Source organism: Tinamus guttatus, unplaced genomic scaffold (assembly GCF_059628265.1).
Source record: "Tinamus guttatus ecotype Peru unplaced genomic scaffold, ASM5962826v1 Tinamus_guttatus_pri_ptg000030l, whole genome shotgun sequence".
Taxonomy (NCBI): Eukaryota; Metazoa; Chordata; class Aves; order Tinamiformes; family Tinamidae; genus Tinamus; species Tinamus guttatus.
In genome coordinates this window covers 3,203,776-3,221,089 of record NW_028288564.1, presented here as the reverse complement: position 1 = coordinate 3,221,089, position 17,314 = coordinate 3,203,776, and the positions used below count along the sequence as shown (strand labels likewise).

The 17,314-nt window shown below is 38.9% G+C and overlaps 3 protein-coding genes across 5 annotated transcripts in view; 2 read left to right on the top strand and 1 right to left on the bottom strand.

Moving 5' to 3' along the window:
• TFDP1 (transcription factor Dp-1) overlaps positions 1-4,789 on the top strand; it is a 40,658-nt gene extending 35,869 nt beyond the window's left edge. For all 3 annotated transcript variants that reach the window (XM_088530362.1, XM_088530350.1, XM_088530356.1), the window contains exons 9-12: positions 768-919; positions 1,672-1,838; positions 2,383-2,464; positions 3,552-4,789. In XM_088530362.1, coding sequence (XP_088386488.1) covers positions 768-919; positions 1,672-1,838; positions 2,383-2,464; positions 3,552-3,699 — 549 coding nt within the window. In that variant the 3' untranslated portion in view covers positions 3,700-4,789. The remainder of the gene's footprint in view (positions 1-767; positions 920-1,671; positions 1,839-2,382; positions 2,465-3,551) is intronic.
• CDC16 (cell division cycle 16) overlaps positions 1-17,314 on the top strand; it is a 441,073-nt gene that overhangs the window by 25,532 nt on the left and 398,227 nt on the right. The window lies entirely within an intron of this gene.
• On the bottom strand, positions 12,255-17,233 carry ATP4B (ATPase H+/K+ transporting subunit beta). Its single transcript, XM_088530451.1, has 7 exons — positions 17,122-17,233; positions 15,299-15,427; positions 14,822-14,935; positions 14,274-14,473; positions 13,225-13,281; positions 12,575-12,667; positions 12,255-12,416 (listed from the first exon to the last, which is right to left on the bottom strand). Exons 1-7 carry the CDS (start codon positions 17,231-17,233, stop codon positions 12,255-12,257), a joined length of 867 nt encoding a protein of 288 aa, XP_088386577.1.

Below are 17,314 nucleotides of genomic sequence, written 5' to 3'. Positions count from 1 at the left end.
TAAATTATTCAGCTTTTGTGGAATGCAATAGCCAGCAAGATATAGCGAACAGAATGGAAATAGGTTGTGGTATCAGGCCTCCTTTTTTCAAGTGTTGTTGCACTTACCTCAGTCAAGGATCCATAGCTATCCTGGTGTAATTATTAGTGCAAGCATTTTTCAATTAAATATTCCTGTGCTGTGCTTTTCAGTGGCGTTGTTTGTAACCCATTTTGGTGTCACCCACCACTTTTGCATTTTAGAAATGCGGGAGTATGCTGAATGTTCTGTCTTCTTTGCATTTCCCAATGTTGCAGCCATTGCTGAAATTCTTTATCCGAGTGAATTTTAGGCAGACAAAATCCTAAAGATTTGGAAAATTCTTAATTGATTTTATTACCAAAAAGGTTAACACAGTAGGATTTTTTTAAGAACTGTTCTTTTTACTGCAGAATTCTTAGTCTGTAGTCATATTTTCTGAACATCCTTACTGTTATTTTTTCATATCTTTGTTATTAGAATGTCTTCATGCAATTGACTTTGATTTCCAAAGAAAGTGAACCAGTTGATTCAAATGTTATGTTCCGCTAATTTAAAAATTCAGAATGGGTCTTTCATTTTAATGCTATAGAACTTCAGAGTGTGTGGGGAACCTCTTAAGTAACTGTTATTCTAATTCTATTGCAATTTCTTCAGAGAGAACCTATATGTGCACTTTATAAGAGGAAAAACAAACCAGGCATTTTTACTAAATTCATACTTTCATATCACTATTACTTTTTTTGTAGCAAATTGCCTTTAAAAACCTCGTTCAGAGAAATCGTCAAGCAGAACAACAGGCAAATCGACCGCCGCCTTCCAATTCTGTCATCCATTTACCATTTATCATTGTAAACACCAGCAAGAAGACAGTGATTGACTGCAGTATTTCAAATGACAAGTAGGTTAACAACATTTTCTGTCTGCCTTTCGATACAACTACAAATTTTATGCCCATACAGAAACTCTTTAGCTAATGTACTTTATTTTCTTGAAAATAAAATACAAATAAATTCACTTCAAAAACATGTACTTCTTTTTAATAAACAGAAATTATTGTATTCAGATGTAATAACTAGTTTAAGACTTGTTAGCAATCTGGAGATTTTAAAAAACAAAGGCAACTCTGCTGAAGTTTAATATCATACTTTACCATGTAGTATTATCCTGTGTCCTTAACGTGATGAAATGCAGACAGACTTGAAAATAGATTTTACTTTCAGAACTGCTGTTCTTTTTTTGTTCAGAAATCTGTTTTTTCATCTATTAAAGCTGAATGAATGTATCAATAGTTCTTACTTATACTATTAGCTTGCTGCTTAAAAAAGAAAGTAGGGAGCAGTCTTCTCCATCCAGCAACTGGAGAGGAATAAGATTAAAGATGAAAAACGTGTTAAACGTACAGAATATTTCACTAAATCCTCATTTCTGTTAAACCTTTTAATTATTTATGCAGTATGCATCATGTTTATTTTAGTCACTCATTAAGTTACGAAATACACAAAGCTTGTAATTTTTGATTGCTTAAGGTGATGTATCACTAACTGTGTATTTAAGTTTTTTTGCAATTCGAGTAATTTAAACAGTGTGGATTAGAACAATTGAAGCTGTGGTTAAAGGAATTCAAACTAATTGAGATATTTTTCTCTCTAGGTTTGAATATCTATTTAATTTTGACAATACTTTTGAAATTCATGATGATATTGAAGTACTAAAACGAATGGGAATGGCTTGTGGGCTAGAATCTGGAAGCTGTTCAGCAGAGGACCTAAAAATTGCAAGGAGTTTGGTTCCTAAAGCTCTGGAACCGTATGTGACAGGTTAGTTATTGTTTAATGGAACAAAACATGAACATATTAAAAATCAGTTGATAATCCACTAGTTTGAGGTGTAGATTTCTGACATGTTCTCAAGTGTGTGTGCTTTTTAGCGTTACCTAGGAGAACAAATAACAGAACCTCATAGTGAATGGGCTTTTACTGTTCACAAAACCACTTGTCTCGCATTGCATCATATAAGTTGGTATTTTCAGTAGGTGATCTAATGATGATGCAGTTGATAAATCTGCAAAGGGTATACATAGCAGGTGCAGATGTGGTCATGGCTTCATGTTGTACTGTTTATTGTTTTCAATATGTAAGAAGACTGAAGATTTCGAGTTACTCACCTTCAAAATACCTTAAGAACGTTTTGAATTTTGCTGTCAACACTAGCTTTTTATTTTTTAATTGCACCATTTTGGATGTAGGTTTTTATTGTGTCATTCTGGTTGAAATGTCCCTTCTCTATCCTCTAAGCAGATGAAGTATTTCTCCTGTGAATTAGATAAGCTTGTACTGAAGTAAATGTTTATTTGTTTTACAGAAATGGCTCAGGGATCAATCAGCAGTGTATATGTCACATCTTCATCAGGTTCTGCATCAAATGGCACAAGATTTTCAGCCAGGTGAGGTAAAATTACAAATAGGCTTTAAAAATCTGTGAGCACCAAAGAGACTTAACTAGTGATAAAATACTCCATGAAACTAGTTCTGTTTTGATTAAATGTGTGGATGTGTGTTTAAGGTTATTCTCAAAGATGCTGCTTTTATTTGAATAGTGGTGCTTCTTACCAACACTCATACCTTTTGAGAAGTAATCATACCTGTCTTGTCAAGTAATAAAGCTGTATTCTGCTTTGTATGTTACTGTAAGTTTGAGTGGGACAAAATGAGCCATGAGAGAAATCTTCCCAATATTGGGAAAGAAACTGATTAGAGTGGTATTAATTTTGTGTGTACTACTTAATTTTGAGTTTGTGACAAGAGAGCAACGTAATTCCCTGAAGGTGTAATCTGGGCAAGATTCTCACATGGTCACTAATGCCTTAGTTTAAAACAAAGTTTGGGGTTTTTAAACACTATCAGAAACTGGTAGAACCATGAGATACAGCTTCTACTTACTTTTTTGAGTTTAATCTCTCTGAAGCCACATCAGAGTTTAACTGATTTCTCTTCCGATAAAGCCACTTTTCCCTGACATAGTCTCTACTCACTTGGTTTTTACTGTTGCATTAATCAGAAAGATACCCTCATATAAGCTCTGCTTAAGATATAAAATGAATCAAATACTGAAATTCTTCATTGTTTCCAAGTATTTGAGTCATGATGCATGCTTTCTAACAGACGTGATTCACTTGTGATGGAAATGTCCAGCAAGTGCAAGAAGCTGTCTTTGCTTGCTGACTTCTGATCTTAGATGATTTATATCCTTAACAATAAATATGCTTTGGATGAAATACGGAAAACACACTTCTAAGACACTTGTAAAAAGGATTTCATCATTATATTAAACATAGTATAAAAAGAATCCTCTTGAAATTATTTCAACTATTTCAGCTTTTGAAAGAAACAACTTAGGAATGTGTTAAAGACAGGAATTTATAAAATGAATTCACTTGTTAAAGGAAGTCGATACATGGTTATATTTAAGAACACAGTAAAGGAGGAAAAACCATTAAACAACGCCAACTGGATTTACTTTATTTTTTTCAGTGACTTTTCCAATGGTGGAGATGGGATGTTGGCTACAAGTTCCAATGGATCCCAATACAGTGGCTCTAGAGTTGAAACACCAGTTTCTTATGTTGGGGATGACGATGATGATGACGACGATTTTAATGAAAATGATGATGACGACTGATGCCCTTTGCTTGTAGACTATTTTTGCTAAAGTTCAGCAAACTTCAGAAATAAATTGTTCTAGGGATAAAACTTTCAAATTACTTTGCCCCATCCCTCAAGGAAAATATTGGTAAGCAGTTCTGAATTTAGAAATTGCACCTCTGATAAGCAAACAAGGATTGTTTTATGTAGGATATTTTTAAATGTGGTGTGGATGTGTGTTTTTGATACCAGTGTGTTAATGCAGAGCCTTTATTTACTCTTGTTTTAGGATTTTTTTTTTTTTTTTTTTACTTGAAGGAAAATGCGTTTGCCCCAAATGTTCTTGCTAAGTTTGCTAAAGAAAATGTAGACACATCATTGAGAAATAAAATGCTATCCTTCTGTGGAAAATGAATACACTGAATGGCAGTTTATTTGGAGTGTATTTTGACTATACCACTTTTTGAGGGATAGTGAGCTAATGTAGTAGTGTTTTTTGTTAATCATGCAGTGTCCAAAGAACCAAACAAGAAAGATAGGTCCTACTTTTTTACATGTTAAATTCCAGAAATGTTGTTGTGAAGTTATTTTCCCTTAAATTATAACTAACATTGTGATTCCATCAAGTTTATATACTTTTCACTGTATGTTGGGACATATGAATTACAAAGTTTTTTGGCAAATGTTTACTGCCAGCTGGTGCAGCTATATAAAATGTCTTGAAGGTTTGGAATGATTTATTGCTTATGGTAAAATTTGCCTGATTTCTTACAGGCAGACTTTGGAATCTTTTTATTATATAGTTGTTTACATACTTATAAGTCTATCATATAAAGACATGTACTGAAACAAATGTTTGTATTTGTTTCATAAGCATCTTCCTGTAATCTATTATAAAGTTGAAATTAAATATAGAGAATGTTTTAAGTTTTTTAACTCAAAATTTGTCAATCATTTTTAATAGTTCATTTTTATAAAAGGAATTTCAGGGCAGGTGGTAGTCTTTTTAAATTTATTCACAAACAATTAACTGCACAAATACTGTCAGCTGCCTATTCTAAGACAGTAGTCTTTTTACTGAAACACAAATAAACTTTTCTGTAATATTTTATGGAATATAAAGAGACTATAATTGTTTGACTTGTTTAACCTTGGCACTGTTAGTTTTTATTAATAAAACGCGCATGGGCATTTTTAACAAGCTCTGTGGTTTTTCTAATTATAGGATCCCTTTAGAACATCTTCCTTCCTCTCCTCGCAGGGCCTAGCGCTGCCTGTCCCTCTGTGTCGTGTCTGCCCTGCAGGGACCCAGCTTCTGTGCTGCCCTTCGGGGATCTCTGCCCCAGCCCTGGGCTCCGCCGAGGGCGTCGTGCGCTGACACCCGCTTCCCCCCGTCCTCCTCTTCCAGCCTTACTGCTCCTCGAGTGCCACGCTAGTCTTGCTGCTCCACGCCAGTTTCCCAGTTTACCACGCTTACTGTCCTGAATTTTCATCCCATATTCCTCACTCCTGACTTTGTGTCACACATGTGCAGGTCTTCAAGACAGACCTTCCCCTTCTTTATGTGTGCTCCCCCCCGAAGCCCTGTTGTCTGAGAGTGGCCTCTGCTCCCACCTGAGAGCACAAGCTACTGACCTGCCTCACTCAAAGTGGGAGTGAAAATGTGGCAAAAAAAAACCTGTTTCGGTTGCTGATAAATTCTGAAATGGAAAAAGAAACTTCAAAACAGCTAGGAACAAGGCAGAGTTTATTGATTTGTTTTCTAGTTACTTGCTAGGTTTCATGTAATGATTTCTTCAGGCAGTTTCCTGTTCATAGTGTTTCAAGGAGGAACAGAAGAAAAGAAAGGAGACCAGCAGGGGAAAATGAGGACGACTGACTTTAAGAATTGGGAGAAAAAGTTCAAAAAGAACAAACACCTTCGAACTTAGGAATCTGTGTGTCTTAAAAGTAACGCTGCCTTCCTCTGACTAAAAATATTTCTTTTACTAAGAACAGCTATTGCAGAAAAGGAAAGGCAAGTGGGACTGATAGGATATCATCCTGTTGAGGTGACCATTTAGTAAATTGTTCATGGAAGCTGATAGTTGTCACGAGATAAAGGTGAATATGTGGGTTGGGAAATCTTCATCTTAATGCGAAACCTGAAAAATGGATGCTGCTTCAAGATAAAAATGAAAAAAAATGAGAGAGTAGGTGTGAAGCACTGGTAAATTAATGCTGGAATAGTCAGTAGTGTAAGAAAGCAGACAGACTTTCTTCTTTTTTTTCCCTCCTTCCGCCCCACTCTCCCCCCGCCCCGATGGGCTACTGTTTTCTGGAGGGATTTCTTCTGTCTATGAGAGGAGTAAAAGACTACTTATTCTGGCTACTTCATAGCGTTAACTCTGAACCATTCCTAGATCTGTCTGCTTCCAGGAAGATGGAAATAGCATCATATGCGCTTCTTTGTAAAAGCTTTGTATTACCTTACAGGAGAGTAGCACCTTCTAAAGTCATTTTTTGTGAAGTTTGATACTTAAGATTTTTCTTTGCATGTGTTTTATTTTTTTGTCTCCTGAGTTTTCTCCTTGAGCTTCCATGGGTTATGGAGGGCCACCAAGATTTTGGAGGGGAGAGGGAGCACTTTGCTGTGTAAGGAGGGGCTGAGGCAACAGAGTTTTGGGGATGTAATAGCAGCCTCCCGGTACCCATGAGAATGTTACATGAAGACAGCACATCCACAGTGGGTATGGCAGAAGGATGAGAGACAGAAACGTAAGTTGAAATAAGCAGTTTTGACTGGATATGAGGAGAAGCTTTCTCATGACGAGGAAGATCAAGCTGTGGAATGGGTTGTGCAGAGAGGTTGTGCCGACCTTGTCTTTCAAGTGTGAAGACCAGATTGGATGCCCTGAGCAACCCGGTCTGACCTCACAGCCAACCCAGCAGGAGGTTGGATTAGGGACCTCCTGAGGTCTCTAATTTCCAGCCTGAATTGTGCTATGAAACTATGAGTCAAAGAAGAAAAAAAAATGTTAGAAAATATGCATCAGCATCATGAATGGTCTAACAAGGGGGTCATCTGGCCTGCTTGCATACCCAAGACTCAGCAGGAACAGAATGCAGTGGATTAAATGGAAGCTGAGTTGATTTTGAGAAGCTGACCTAAGTTAGAAAACCTCTGTGATGAAAATGGTGGTTAGCTCTGTAAGTAGAAGTGAAGACTTTCCTTTTAGGATAGGTTTCTAGGTTGAGGGGTGCCTAATAGACTTGATGTTGAGAGAAGACTGAGGAAGGGCAGTAAGTGACCTGCACGATTGTTCCCTAAATCCAGCATTGGCTTATGCTGGTGGTTTTTGTCTATACCATGATGGACCTCACCTAGGCCTGCCATCCTTTCACTCAAGCCTGGAGACTGAGGAGCTGCTGCTCATGCAAGAGAGAAGAGCATTCAAAATACTCCAACACCAGCAAGTAAAACAGCAACCAAAGAAAATCATCTCATTACTGGTTCACACCTGTGCTATAATAGAGGCAGAACATCCTGATGTAGAAGACAGTAAGGATGAGAGACTGTTGTTAATTTAAAATTATCAATGTAATAGTTTTGTAAGTGCTTTTGTGTTCTGCTAACTTTCCGCTTCCTTGTTAATATTTTCAGTGTATCGAACAGGTTGAAATTCAAACCAAGGCTCAAAGATTTAACACTTCAATATTTTGGTATATAGAGTAAATATTGCAAGGTTCTACCCTGTCACTCATGAATGGCTTATAATGGTATTAAGAATGGAATGTTTTTCATTATAGGATGTTAAAAACAGCAAGGTTGGAGACTTTTGAGGAAGGCTCACATTTTTTTTTAGCATGTGAGCTTGGGAGAATTCCGTAGAAATGAGAGAGAATATTAAGCACGTCCTTAAAGCTTATCACTTCTAAAACAGGCAATTCATGTGATTTATGAAAGGTAGAGTGGATTTCTGCATTCCTGATGCTGATTTTTAACATATTTTGAAATAATGCGTAAATTCTCTAGCATTAATTCAGTCTTTAAGTCTCAGTTTCCAAAATGATGCGAGGAAATCCCATCTATGTATAGCCTAGACAGCCTGAGATCGTCCCTGAACATAATATTTAAAGCCGTGTTAAAGGAGTCAGTTAACATTAAAAGCTAGAGGATAGTTATAAAATTAACATCAAAGTACAAAATAGGTCTCATCACATTAATTTGGTAGAAGAATACTTTTGAACTGATAAGGGCAACTGTGGATATATTACAGAATCTTTCAGCCTTTTTTGTTTTGTTTTATTGCATTCTGATTTAAAAAAAAATCACAATACCAGCATAGTAGTAAAGGGTTAAGAACTGCTTGCTACTGAATCAAAATTTTTTGTGGAGTTATCACTGACCGAACAGTTGCGTCAAGTAATATCTTACTTCTGTTTAACTTTTTATTCAATAACTTTGAAGTAAATATTTAAAAAAGAGAAGTAAGTGATCAGATTAGAAAAGAGTAAACAATGAAAAAAAGATTAATGTGGATTGCTGGCCAAATAGGACTTCCAGAAAATATGCTGTTACTGTTGAAATACACATTTCTTGAACAAGAAATACCTATATACTTATAGGAGGTAAGATTGTGTGCTGCAAAAGTGGGATCCTGAAAATTATCTCAGTGTCATGGTGGAAAAGAACTGCTTACAAGTCTTCTGGGCTCTTTTTTTTTTAAGAAGCTAGCTAATCTGATTTTGGGATGTGTAGGTAAGACTAATAATAAATTGGAAAGTGATTTTACATCTAAGTACCTACAGTAAGAGCAAAAGTGAGCAGCTTTGTTCTTCATAGCATCACCCTCTTAAAGGATGTTGGAAGAATTGGAAAAGGATCCAAAAAAGACCCTCCCTTCAGTTATTTAATAGCTAAGGTCAATATGTTTTATTAATAGTAAGAGACTCATCAGTGAATAAAGGGACAGAATGTCTCTTCAGCAAGTCAAAATGAGGAATGGTTGGTGCAGGGATGGGCTGCTCTGACACACAGGGGGACCTCAAAAAACTGGAGGGATGGGCAGAGGGGAACCTCATAAATTGCCATATAGGGAAGTACCAGGGCCTGCATTTGGGAAGGGAAGGAATACCCCCTGCACCAGTACAGGCTTGGGGCCGACCTGCTGGAGAGTCGCTCTGTGGAGAAAGAGCTGGGAGTCCTGGCGGACAACAAGCTGACCATGAGGCCGCAACGTGCCCTTGTGGCCAAGAAGGTCACTGGTGCCCTGGGGTGTATTAGGCAGAGCGTTGCGAGCAGCAGGTCGAGGGAGGTGATCCTCCCCCTCTGCTCAGCTCTGGTGAGGCCGTGTCTGGAGTACTGTGTGCGGTCCTGGGCTCCCCAGTAAAGAGGGATATGGAGCTACGAGAGGGAGTCCCTGGCAGTGTCACTTCTGGTGATGAAGGGACTGGAGCATCTCTTCTATGAGGAGAGGCTGAGAGAGCTGGGCCTGTTCAGTGTGGGGAAGGGAACTCTGAGGGGGATCTTCTCAATGCATTTAAATATCTGAAGGGACAGACTCTTCAGTGGTGCCCAGCAATAGAATGAGCAGCAACAGGGACAAACTGAAGCACAGGAACATAATGAAAACCTTCTTTACCATGAGGATCAGAGAGCACAGGCAAGTGTTGCCCAGAGAGGTTGTGACATCTCCATCCTTGGAGAGATTTAAAAGCCCCTGGACACAGTACTGGGCTTCCTGCTTCAGGTGATCCTGTCTGAGCAGGGGTCTATATGAATCTACAACTCTCTTACGCTAAATTAGCGGTGACTATACAGTGCCTTGGAGCTGATGCTGCACAGTTAGCATGGATGACTGGGGTCCTCGCCGGCCTCCAAGGCAGGGTGATCAGGCTTGAGAGCTTGACCTCAAGAGCAAGCCCAGCTGAAGCAGCCAGGCATTTTCTCCATCTTTCCCCAGTCACTGGTGGGGTTCTATGCTCCGTGCACCCTTCCCCAAAGGGGGATCTCATCTGCTTCCAGTTTCACTTAGCTTGGTTTGGGTTTTGCTGGTCACCCATCCTGCATACTGGATAGGATGCCCTCCCTGGTGCTTAGTTTCACCTTTGTTTTTTATCTTGCAGCTTCTGTTACTTGGATATTTCTGGAATACAACTCTGCACATCCTTGTTTGCCCCAGCTCACTACATGAAATGCTTCTACGTGGTGTTTGGCTGCCATTGCAGCATTACAAAATGCTCAGGCACTGTTGGTTGCTCTTCTGCAGTATGCTTCTCTTTGAGTTCTGGCCAAGTGGGAACTAGCCCCTGATTAATATGCTTGCAGCTTTCACTGACCTCTCTGTTTTGGTTATATTAGCTACTACCCTTGCTCCATAGTTCCTTCAATTGTACTTACTGCAGTCCCAGTAAAGAAAGAGAAGCAGCTTGGATGGCTGAAAGTTTGAGAAAAATCTTCAAGTTTGTATTTAAAGAACCCAATTCAGTGCATCTAGATCGTACCGTTTTCTCAGCCTCTCATGTATCATCCTTACCACAGCATAAAGTCAGCTTTATATCTGCAGCCATTTTTCAGAGTAATTATTGAAGAGATTGCTGCCCTCATAAAAGCACGTGTAATGGTGGCATCATGAGTATTCATATTGTACGCTAAAAATAATCGTGTTTGGATGGGGTCTAGAAAACCCCACAGGCATAAAATAACATGGAGATGTTGGGGTTGTCAGTGACCATTCCCTTATTGTTGTGTGTTGACAACCATCAAAACAGGAGTATCGGTGCTAGCATCCTGCTCCAGGAGGCATCGTATATTGAGGGGAGAGGAGATACCCCAGAGATGTTGTGGAGTCTCCTTCTCTGGAGATCTTCCAAACGCACCTGGATACCCCCCTGTGCCACGTGCTCTGGGATTCTGGTGAACACTGGGGCACTTCAGTCTTTCCTTTCAAGGCATTTATTCTGCCAAAGGCCGTTCTATAAAGTCGGGGTGGGCTGTAATTCTGAAGCTCCAGCCATTGAGGTGCCAGGCGTTGGGAAATCTGTTCAGCAGCCTGTCTTTCGTGCTGTAGGGACGATGACAGCATGAGCTTGTGATACTGCATCCCTAATTCAACCATTAGATACAGTCAGAAACAGCCAAGCAGAGAATGCCTATTTTAGAAAAGATTAATCGATTTTTTTTTCTGATATTTAAGTATACCTTTTATAGGCAATCTTGGGTTGCTTTTGACCATGAATTATTATTTTCTTTATCAAAAAGCTTGTTTTATTAGCTTTCCATATTAATCTGGAAAGATGCACAAGTTGAGGTTTATGTTCCAGCAAAGATACAGGGTTCATTTTCATTTAGTAAATCATACTGTAAAAAATGAAACATGAAAGGCTGCTGGAAGGAGGAGTAAATGAGGGCACATTTTCTTATTATTTCTGAAATCTGGAATGCTCAGATCTTCTCCAAAAGGCTCAAATGTTGCTTGTGGTTTTGAAGTGGGGAAATACTCCCCTCCAGCTGGTTTCTTTCTATAAGCAGACTATCTAAATGTTACTATAGTGACTAAGGTTTACCTCTTCCCTCTTCCCACTTTCTAGATTGTCAAGTCAAGGAAGGCTTAAGATGATTTCTTGTCCTGAATTCCTTTTTCTGTGCCATGTTTATTCTCTGGTTGAAGCATCCTGGCCACCATCTAAAATAAATATGCTGCGCAGGGCTACTACAGCAGTATGAGTATCATCTGTGGTAGAATTAGGCTTCTCAAATTTTAGATGCACTTAACTTACTTACTATTACTTTAACATCTTTGTTTTCTAGATGTTTTCAAGTAAGCAAAACTCATAGTTGCAATTCAAGATGACTCTCACTCAAAGCAAATACTCTTAACAGTTAAATTAACACAATTCTTCTTGCTATATCTAGATGTAACATTCTTACCGATCATTTTTTATTAAATCGTACACATACAGAAATTGTAAATGATACAATCAAAGCTGTAGGCTAGAGGGCAGCTTTTGAGTCTCTTCTTTTGCACTCTTTGCTTTGTCACACAAAAAAATAGTCTGACTTGGCTGAACAGTAAAAAAAGTAATGCATCAGGATACAGATAATTTTAACACACTTTTATAATGTATACATTCTATACAAGGCATTAAGCTCTAACGCATAATGAAATTCTACTGCCTGCTAGTATTTCAAATTATCAAATTGATTTCTTTTTCTATCTAATTGCTTCTACAATGCCCCAAATTTAGTATTATACATCAATTATTTATTACACTTTGAGATGCTAGTTTTGATATTATACTTGTTTTCTTTGAAGTCATAGCTGCTCAGCTGAGAGGAAACTTGTTTTATGCGAATATTTGCATGAAGCCGTGGGATGGTAAGCTATGTACATCAAGTTAATTGCTAACTCCTTCACACACTGGAAGTGGTATCTTGATTTTTATCTATATGGATGATCTTTTAGGAGAAAATGTCTGCTTTCACTGTAATTTGAGGACATTTTTTATGAAAATCATAGCAAGAAAATAAATACAAATAAAAGTGATAATGGGTAAATCACTCCTCGCATTGCACAATTTTTTCAGAAATGTCTCTGTTAATGTTACTGCTTAGTCATCTATTTTCAGCTTAAATTCCACTTTTCCTTCATAGGGATCGTGAATATTATCAGAGATAATTCCAGTTCCAATCACTCTGCACACTATTTTAAATTCTTCATTCCTTGTAATGTTGAGAAGTTTCACAGCTACCAAAGGATTAGTGTAGGTGGGCTAAGAGAAAGAAAAAACATGAGATACTTTAATTTTACACTCTCCATTTAGACATAGAGCCTAAAATTTCAACTTCTGCCTAGTTCATGTAAGATGACAGAAATACTCCGGACCTGTCATCTTACAAGCAAAACAAATTCAAGCACGTGGGCACCCACCTGAGCCTTTATTCCATAGTAAGGGAAGTAGTGCAGGTTAAAGGTGCCGTTCCTGGGGTAGTAGTCTACTTCCAGGGGGCGAGAATCATCACCCTGTTTGTAAAGAAAGGCACAAAAGGGGTCTATACAATGGTGAGCCAGCCCTGCACAAATGAGTTATTGCTGGTAAAAGCCGCATAATATTTATTGAAACTCAGCAATCTATTTAGCGCCAGTTTTGGTTTTAATTTTTCAAATAAAAATGGAAATCCCCTGCTGTTACTATTGCCAAGAAAAACAGCCAAGTGTTCACATGGCAACAATGAATTCATTGAGTTAGAATAGGCTGAAATTTGCTGAAAGCCTGAAACAGTTGCTCTGATTTATGAGCTTCCTATCAGGAACAGAAAACAAAGAGCAAATGTCTTATTCAAGCAAACATATTTCACTATTACAAGTTCTTCAGCATAGGAAAGCAATGTTTCAAGTGATTTAAAATGAACCACATTTTTGATTCTTAGGATGTTCAACGGTGTAAAAGGGTGCACAGAATTAGGAGGAATCCGGCTGTGTTTTGCCAGAATGATCTGATTTCTGGAGATGCAGGATCTCCCACCACAACTGCACTTTGCTTGCGGCCACCGCTGCCGCTCTGGGCCCCATGTACTTACTACATAGGTGCAGTCCACCTTTGGTGCAGTGCCATTGCCAGGGTAAAACTTGATGATCTGTGGTAGAAAACACACATTACTCATCTTGGAAATTGTTGTGAGATAAAAAGGTGCAAAAGATTAACACAGAGTCACGTGCTGCTCAGCGTGTTGCTTGGTGAGGCTCTGTCCCACAGATCACTTCGTCCTATGCATCCTGTCTCTTCCTGGGAGAAAAAACATGTCCATGCAGGGTGAAAAAGCAAAGAAGTTTTCCGGGGGAAGCCTGCATTTCACCTGCAAAAATCGGATGCGAACTGGATCGTGCACAGACTCTTGATAATGCCCATCACTAGAGAGCACAGTGCAAGGTGAACAGAAAAGCTAACAACAACTTTGTTTCTCAGTAACCGGAGAAAATATGGACTCTTCTCACCAAAGTACTGAAACGGAACAAGAGGCCTCAGGTTCTCCCCTGAACACAAAAACAAAATATTCATCCCTTTTTCTATGTCCCGAATAATTTAAAGGAAGTATGGAAGACTTCCTTTTCCCTCTTTGAATAATGTGTTGGTGGTTTTTACTGAAGAAATTTCCAGCAGTCTTGAATTTTATTTTCACAGGTTCAGCTAATGATATTTTTTGCAGCATGGAGAAGACAGATGTGCAAGTATCATATCTCTGAAATCTCCTCATTTGCAATGACTAACACTTGAACTGCAGGCACAGGATCCTGAAATTGCAGAATATAAACTTTTTTATGTGCTAGTTTGTCAGATAAGAGCATTGTGGAGATGCTATCAAATCTAAACAAAAAACAGTGCTTCAGAGAGTCTGTTTAGAAACCACTGTGCCCTCTGCTGTTTTCCTAGATGCAATGAAAAAAATCTCACTATTTCTCTAGTAACCCTGCAAGTCTGTCAGAAAGAGCACGGTATTTGACTCTTTCTGGTACAAAACAGAGATTAATGTTTGTGGCAATAGAAGACAGCAAATCCCCCAAAGAGAATTATGCTATCCGATGTTTCTTGACGAATCCTTTCCTGCGCAGCACTCGAGATTGTACTTACCCTGTTCATTTTTATAATTAAACAGGGTTTTCCTTCTGGAAATCCAAATGTAGGATCTGTGAGGCCAGAGCAGTTTTGAAGCATATCCAATGTAAATTTGCAGGATAATTTTGTTTTATTTGGGCCATCAAAGGTGTCCTGGATGAAGTATTCATCCCTCATGCAGTTGATGTTCTGATGCTGAGCAGCTGGCGTATATGCTAGATGTGAGAAAGATGAAAGAAAAATACCCTCTAAAGTTATTCATATATAAGCCACACACCCCCAAATCACTTGGAGGTTATCACAGAATCACAGAATGGTTGAGGTTGGAAGGGACCTCTTGAGATCATCTAGTCCAACCTCCCTGCTCAATCAGGGGAAAAGAGGGACTTCAAGAGAAAATGAGGTTGGATGGAATGAGGAAAATTGAAATTTAATTATTTTAAAACGGGCAAAACAAAAAGAAAAAAAGAAAAAAAAGAAATTAGTTGAGTTGCCCTAAAAAGGGAAGTGTAACAGCAGGTCTATTCAGTGTCATAGCAGAAACCTCATTACTTTTCTTTTACCTGATAGAAAAGTGTGCAGAGTTGTCACAAATCCATCCCAGGTTTTGTTGTCAGACACGTTGTAATAGATTTGCAGTCCCCGCTCCCCGTACACGTCCGGTCGTAACGTCACACCTTCGTGAGGAAAGGAGAGGGAAGCGGAGGCAGGCGGCAAGGGCCGCGCATACGGTCATTTCTTTAAGTCGTCACTAGCTACTCCCTGCTAAAGGATTTGTTACTGTATGCAAACGTACCTGATTTCCCATCTTTGCTAGCAAGGATTCAGGCAAGTACCGAAACAGTCTCGGCTGTGAGTTATTTAATTCTACTCTGCTTCTGAATTTTGCACCACAGGTAACCCACGCAGGGACTGTTCGGGCAGGATCAGCGCTGTTGAGGCCGCATTTGCCTTGGCAGCTTCTGGGGAGTTGCCTGTGCCCCACAGCCCAGATGCACAGGAGAAAAGGGGGGAAAATGGGGTCCAAGCAGCAGCAGTACCTGGGGACTTCAGCTGATCTTGATAATCCGGCTCGTAGGGGTTCAGCGTCCGCATTAAGGAGTACAAGGACAGCGCAAAAAGCCCTGTCATCACCACGTAGAAAGCGAGGTAGTACAGGCTGATCCACACTGTGGAAGAAGCGGAGGTTACAACTTCCCTGGCCGGTGCTGGGGACCAAGCAGAGCTGCTGCGTTTTCCAACATTTTTCTCTAAATTCGCAAATTTTCTCCAAATTTGAAAGAATGTTCTTGCAAGAAAAAAATGGCTTCCCAAGCAAGGATGTGAAGGGCTGGAACAAAATTTTCATCCCTTCTTTGTGGAGCACATCTTTTAGTTTGGATGCAGCAGCTGGTAGTGTCACATTAGCAAAAAAACTTAAGAATTTTTAAGAAAATTTAGGAGGTTGGGCAGTTTCTTGAACTACTCTCAATATTAAGACCGTTTGCCTGCTCACTGCATGAGTTACGCAAAACAGCCAGTGCATTTTACTGACAAATATAAGTCACCAATATTATTATTCAGGTTACAGATTTCAATATTATTTCAAGTGTTTTTGTTTTAGACCCCTACCCCTTCATTGACTTTTACATCTGAAATCATCTTCAGCAAACTCATCCTCTCGGTATTTTGTTCCCCTGTTATGAGATTTAGAACAACGCTGAGTTTCCTTATATATGGGCATAATGTGTCTTATACACCACTGGTGCCAGTGTACAGAAGACCAAGGAATGTTTTGTGTGGGCAGCTCATTGCAAGGCAGAAACCACTTCCTGCAGCCGTTGGTACCTCTCCAGACATTCTCCAAGATGGAAACATTCACATTCCAGGATGATATCCTATAAACTTCGAGTTCTCACAATGGCCAATAAGCTCTGCCAGCAGGTTTCATATAAGCAAGATTCCTTCTAGAAACCCATCTTCTTTAAAATACACAGAGCCCCAGGAGAGAGATCATGAAACACTTTGGTGATGTAGACACAAGTGTGGCTACAGACAGTGAGGTTCAGCTGAAATATGTGCTAGCATGCTAGGATAAAAGAGCAGATCTGTAAAACAGGCAATAATTCAGAAACGGAATCTTGGAAAGGCATAATGTGTTTGCAGAGAACTGGGCAAAAATTATTTTCCCACACTTCCTTGGCTAGGTCTAAACAGGAAAAACACAGCTACAGGCTTCTTCATCATGCTGCTGTCTTTGCATAAATACAGAGAGGCCAGATTTCTGCAGGCCCGAGTGAGGCAAACCCACTAAATAAATTAAGTAAAATGCCCTGTACACTAGAACTCACTATAGTCAACATAGCATAAACAGAATCCTTGGCTATTAATTAAATAACTAATGTGTTAATGAGTTGCATTTTGTCCTTATAAAATATTTGGACCATAAAATAAAATATAAAATATTAATATAAAATCCATATATCCATATAAAATATTTGGAGAATTGTTTTGATATTCTTATCCTTTAAGGAACCACCCAGATAATATTTTAAACTAATTTATTCAACTCAAAGGAACCATTCTTCTTGTCTTATTGCCTAGATTAAATGGGATTTCTCAACCTGTCTCTAAAACCAGTTTATTTCTGAAGCAATCTTGAAATGCAAAGTCCTGTTCTGTAGTTTCACACCAACAGCAGTGTAGCAAACAGACTTCTGCCTTAAGATCTCATCAGTTTTACAGGTGATTCAGAAGCATACATGAAAACTGATATATGAAATAGCTACCATCACATCATATCCCAGTCATAAGCAACACTACCTCCCTCAAGATTTTTAAGCCTACCAGAAGGAAGAGAAAACTCTTGTGTGTGAATACATACCCCAGTTAATCAAGGTCCTTCCCATAAACTGCTTCGTTTCTGGATTCCAGACGAAAAGCCGGAAATTTTCCATCCGTTCGCTGCAGGTCTTTTTTTCACTTAAAGTTGCCATTTTCTCACAAAATTTCCCCCAAAGACGTCCTCCTCAGACACTAAGAAATTCAACAGCTGCACAAACAGTTGGCCAAGAAAA

Bases quoted from the DNA above. Each gene is read 5' to 3' on its own strand.
- ATP4B (XM_088530451.1), bottom strand. From the start codon at position 17,233: ATGGCAACTTTAAGTGAAAAAAAGACCTGCAGCGAACGGATGGAAAAT. The intron at 14,936-15,298 runs GTACTGCTGCTG...TTCCTCACGAAG, and splicing joins AGATCAGCTGAAGTCCCCAG to GTGTGACGTTACGACCGGAC. The intron at 13,282-14,273 runs GTAAGTACAATC...TTTCTACCACAG, and splicing joins TAATTATAAAAATGAACAGG to ATCATCAAGTTTTACCCTGG.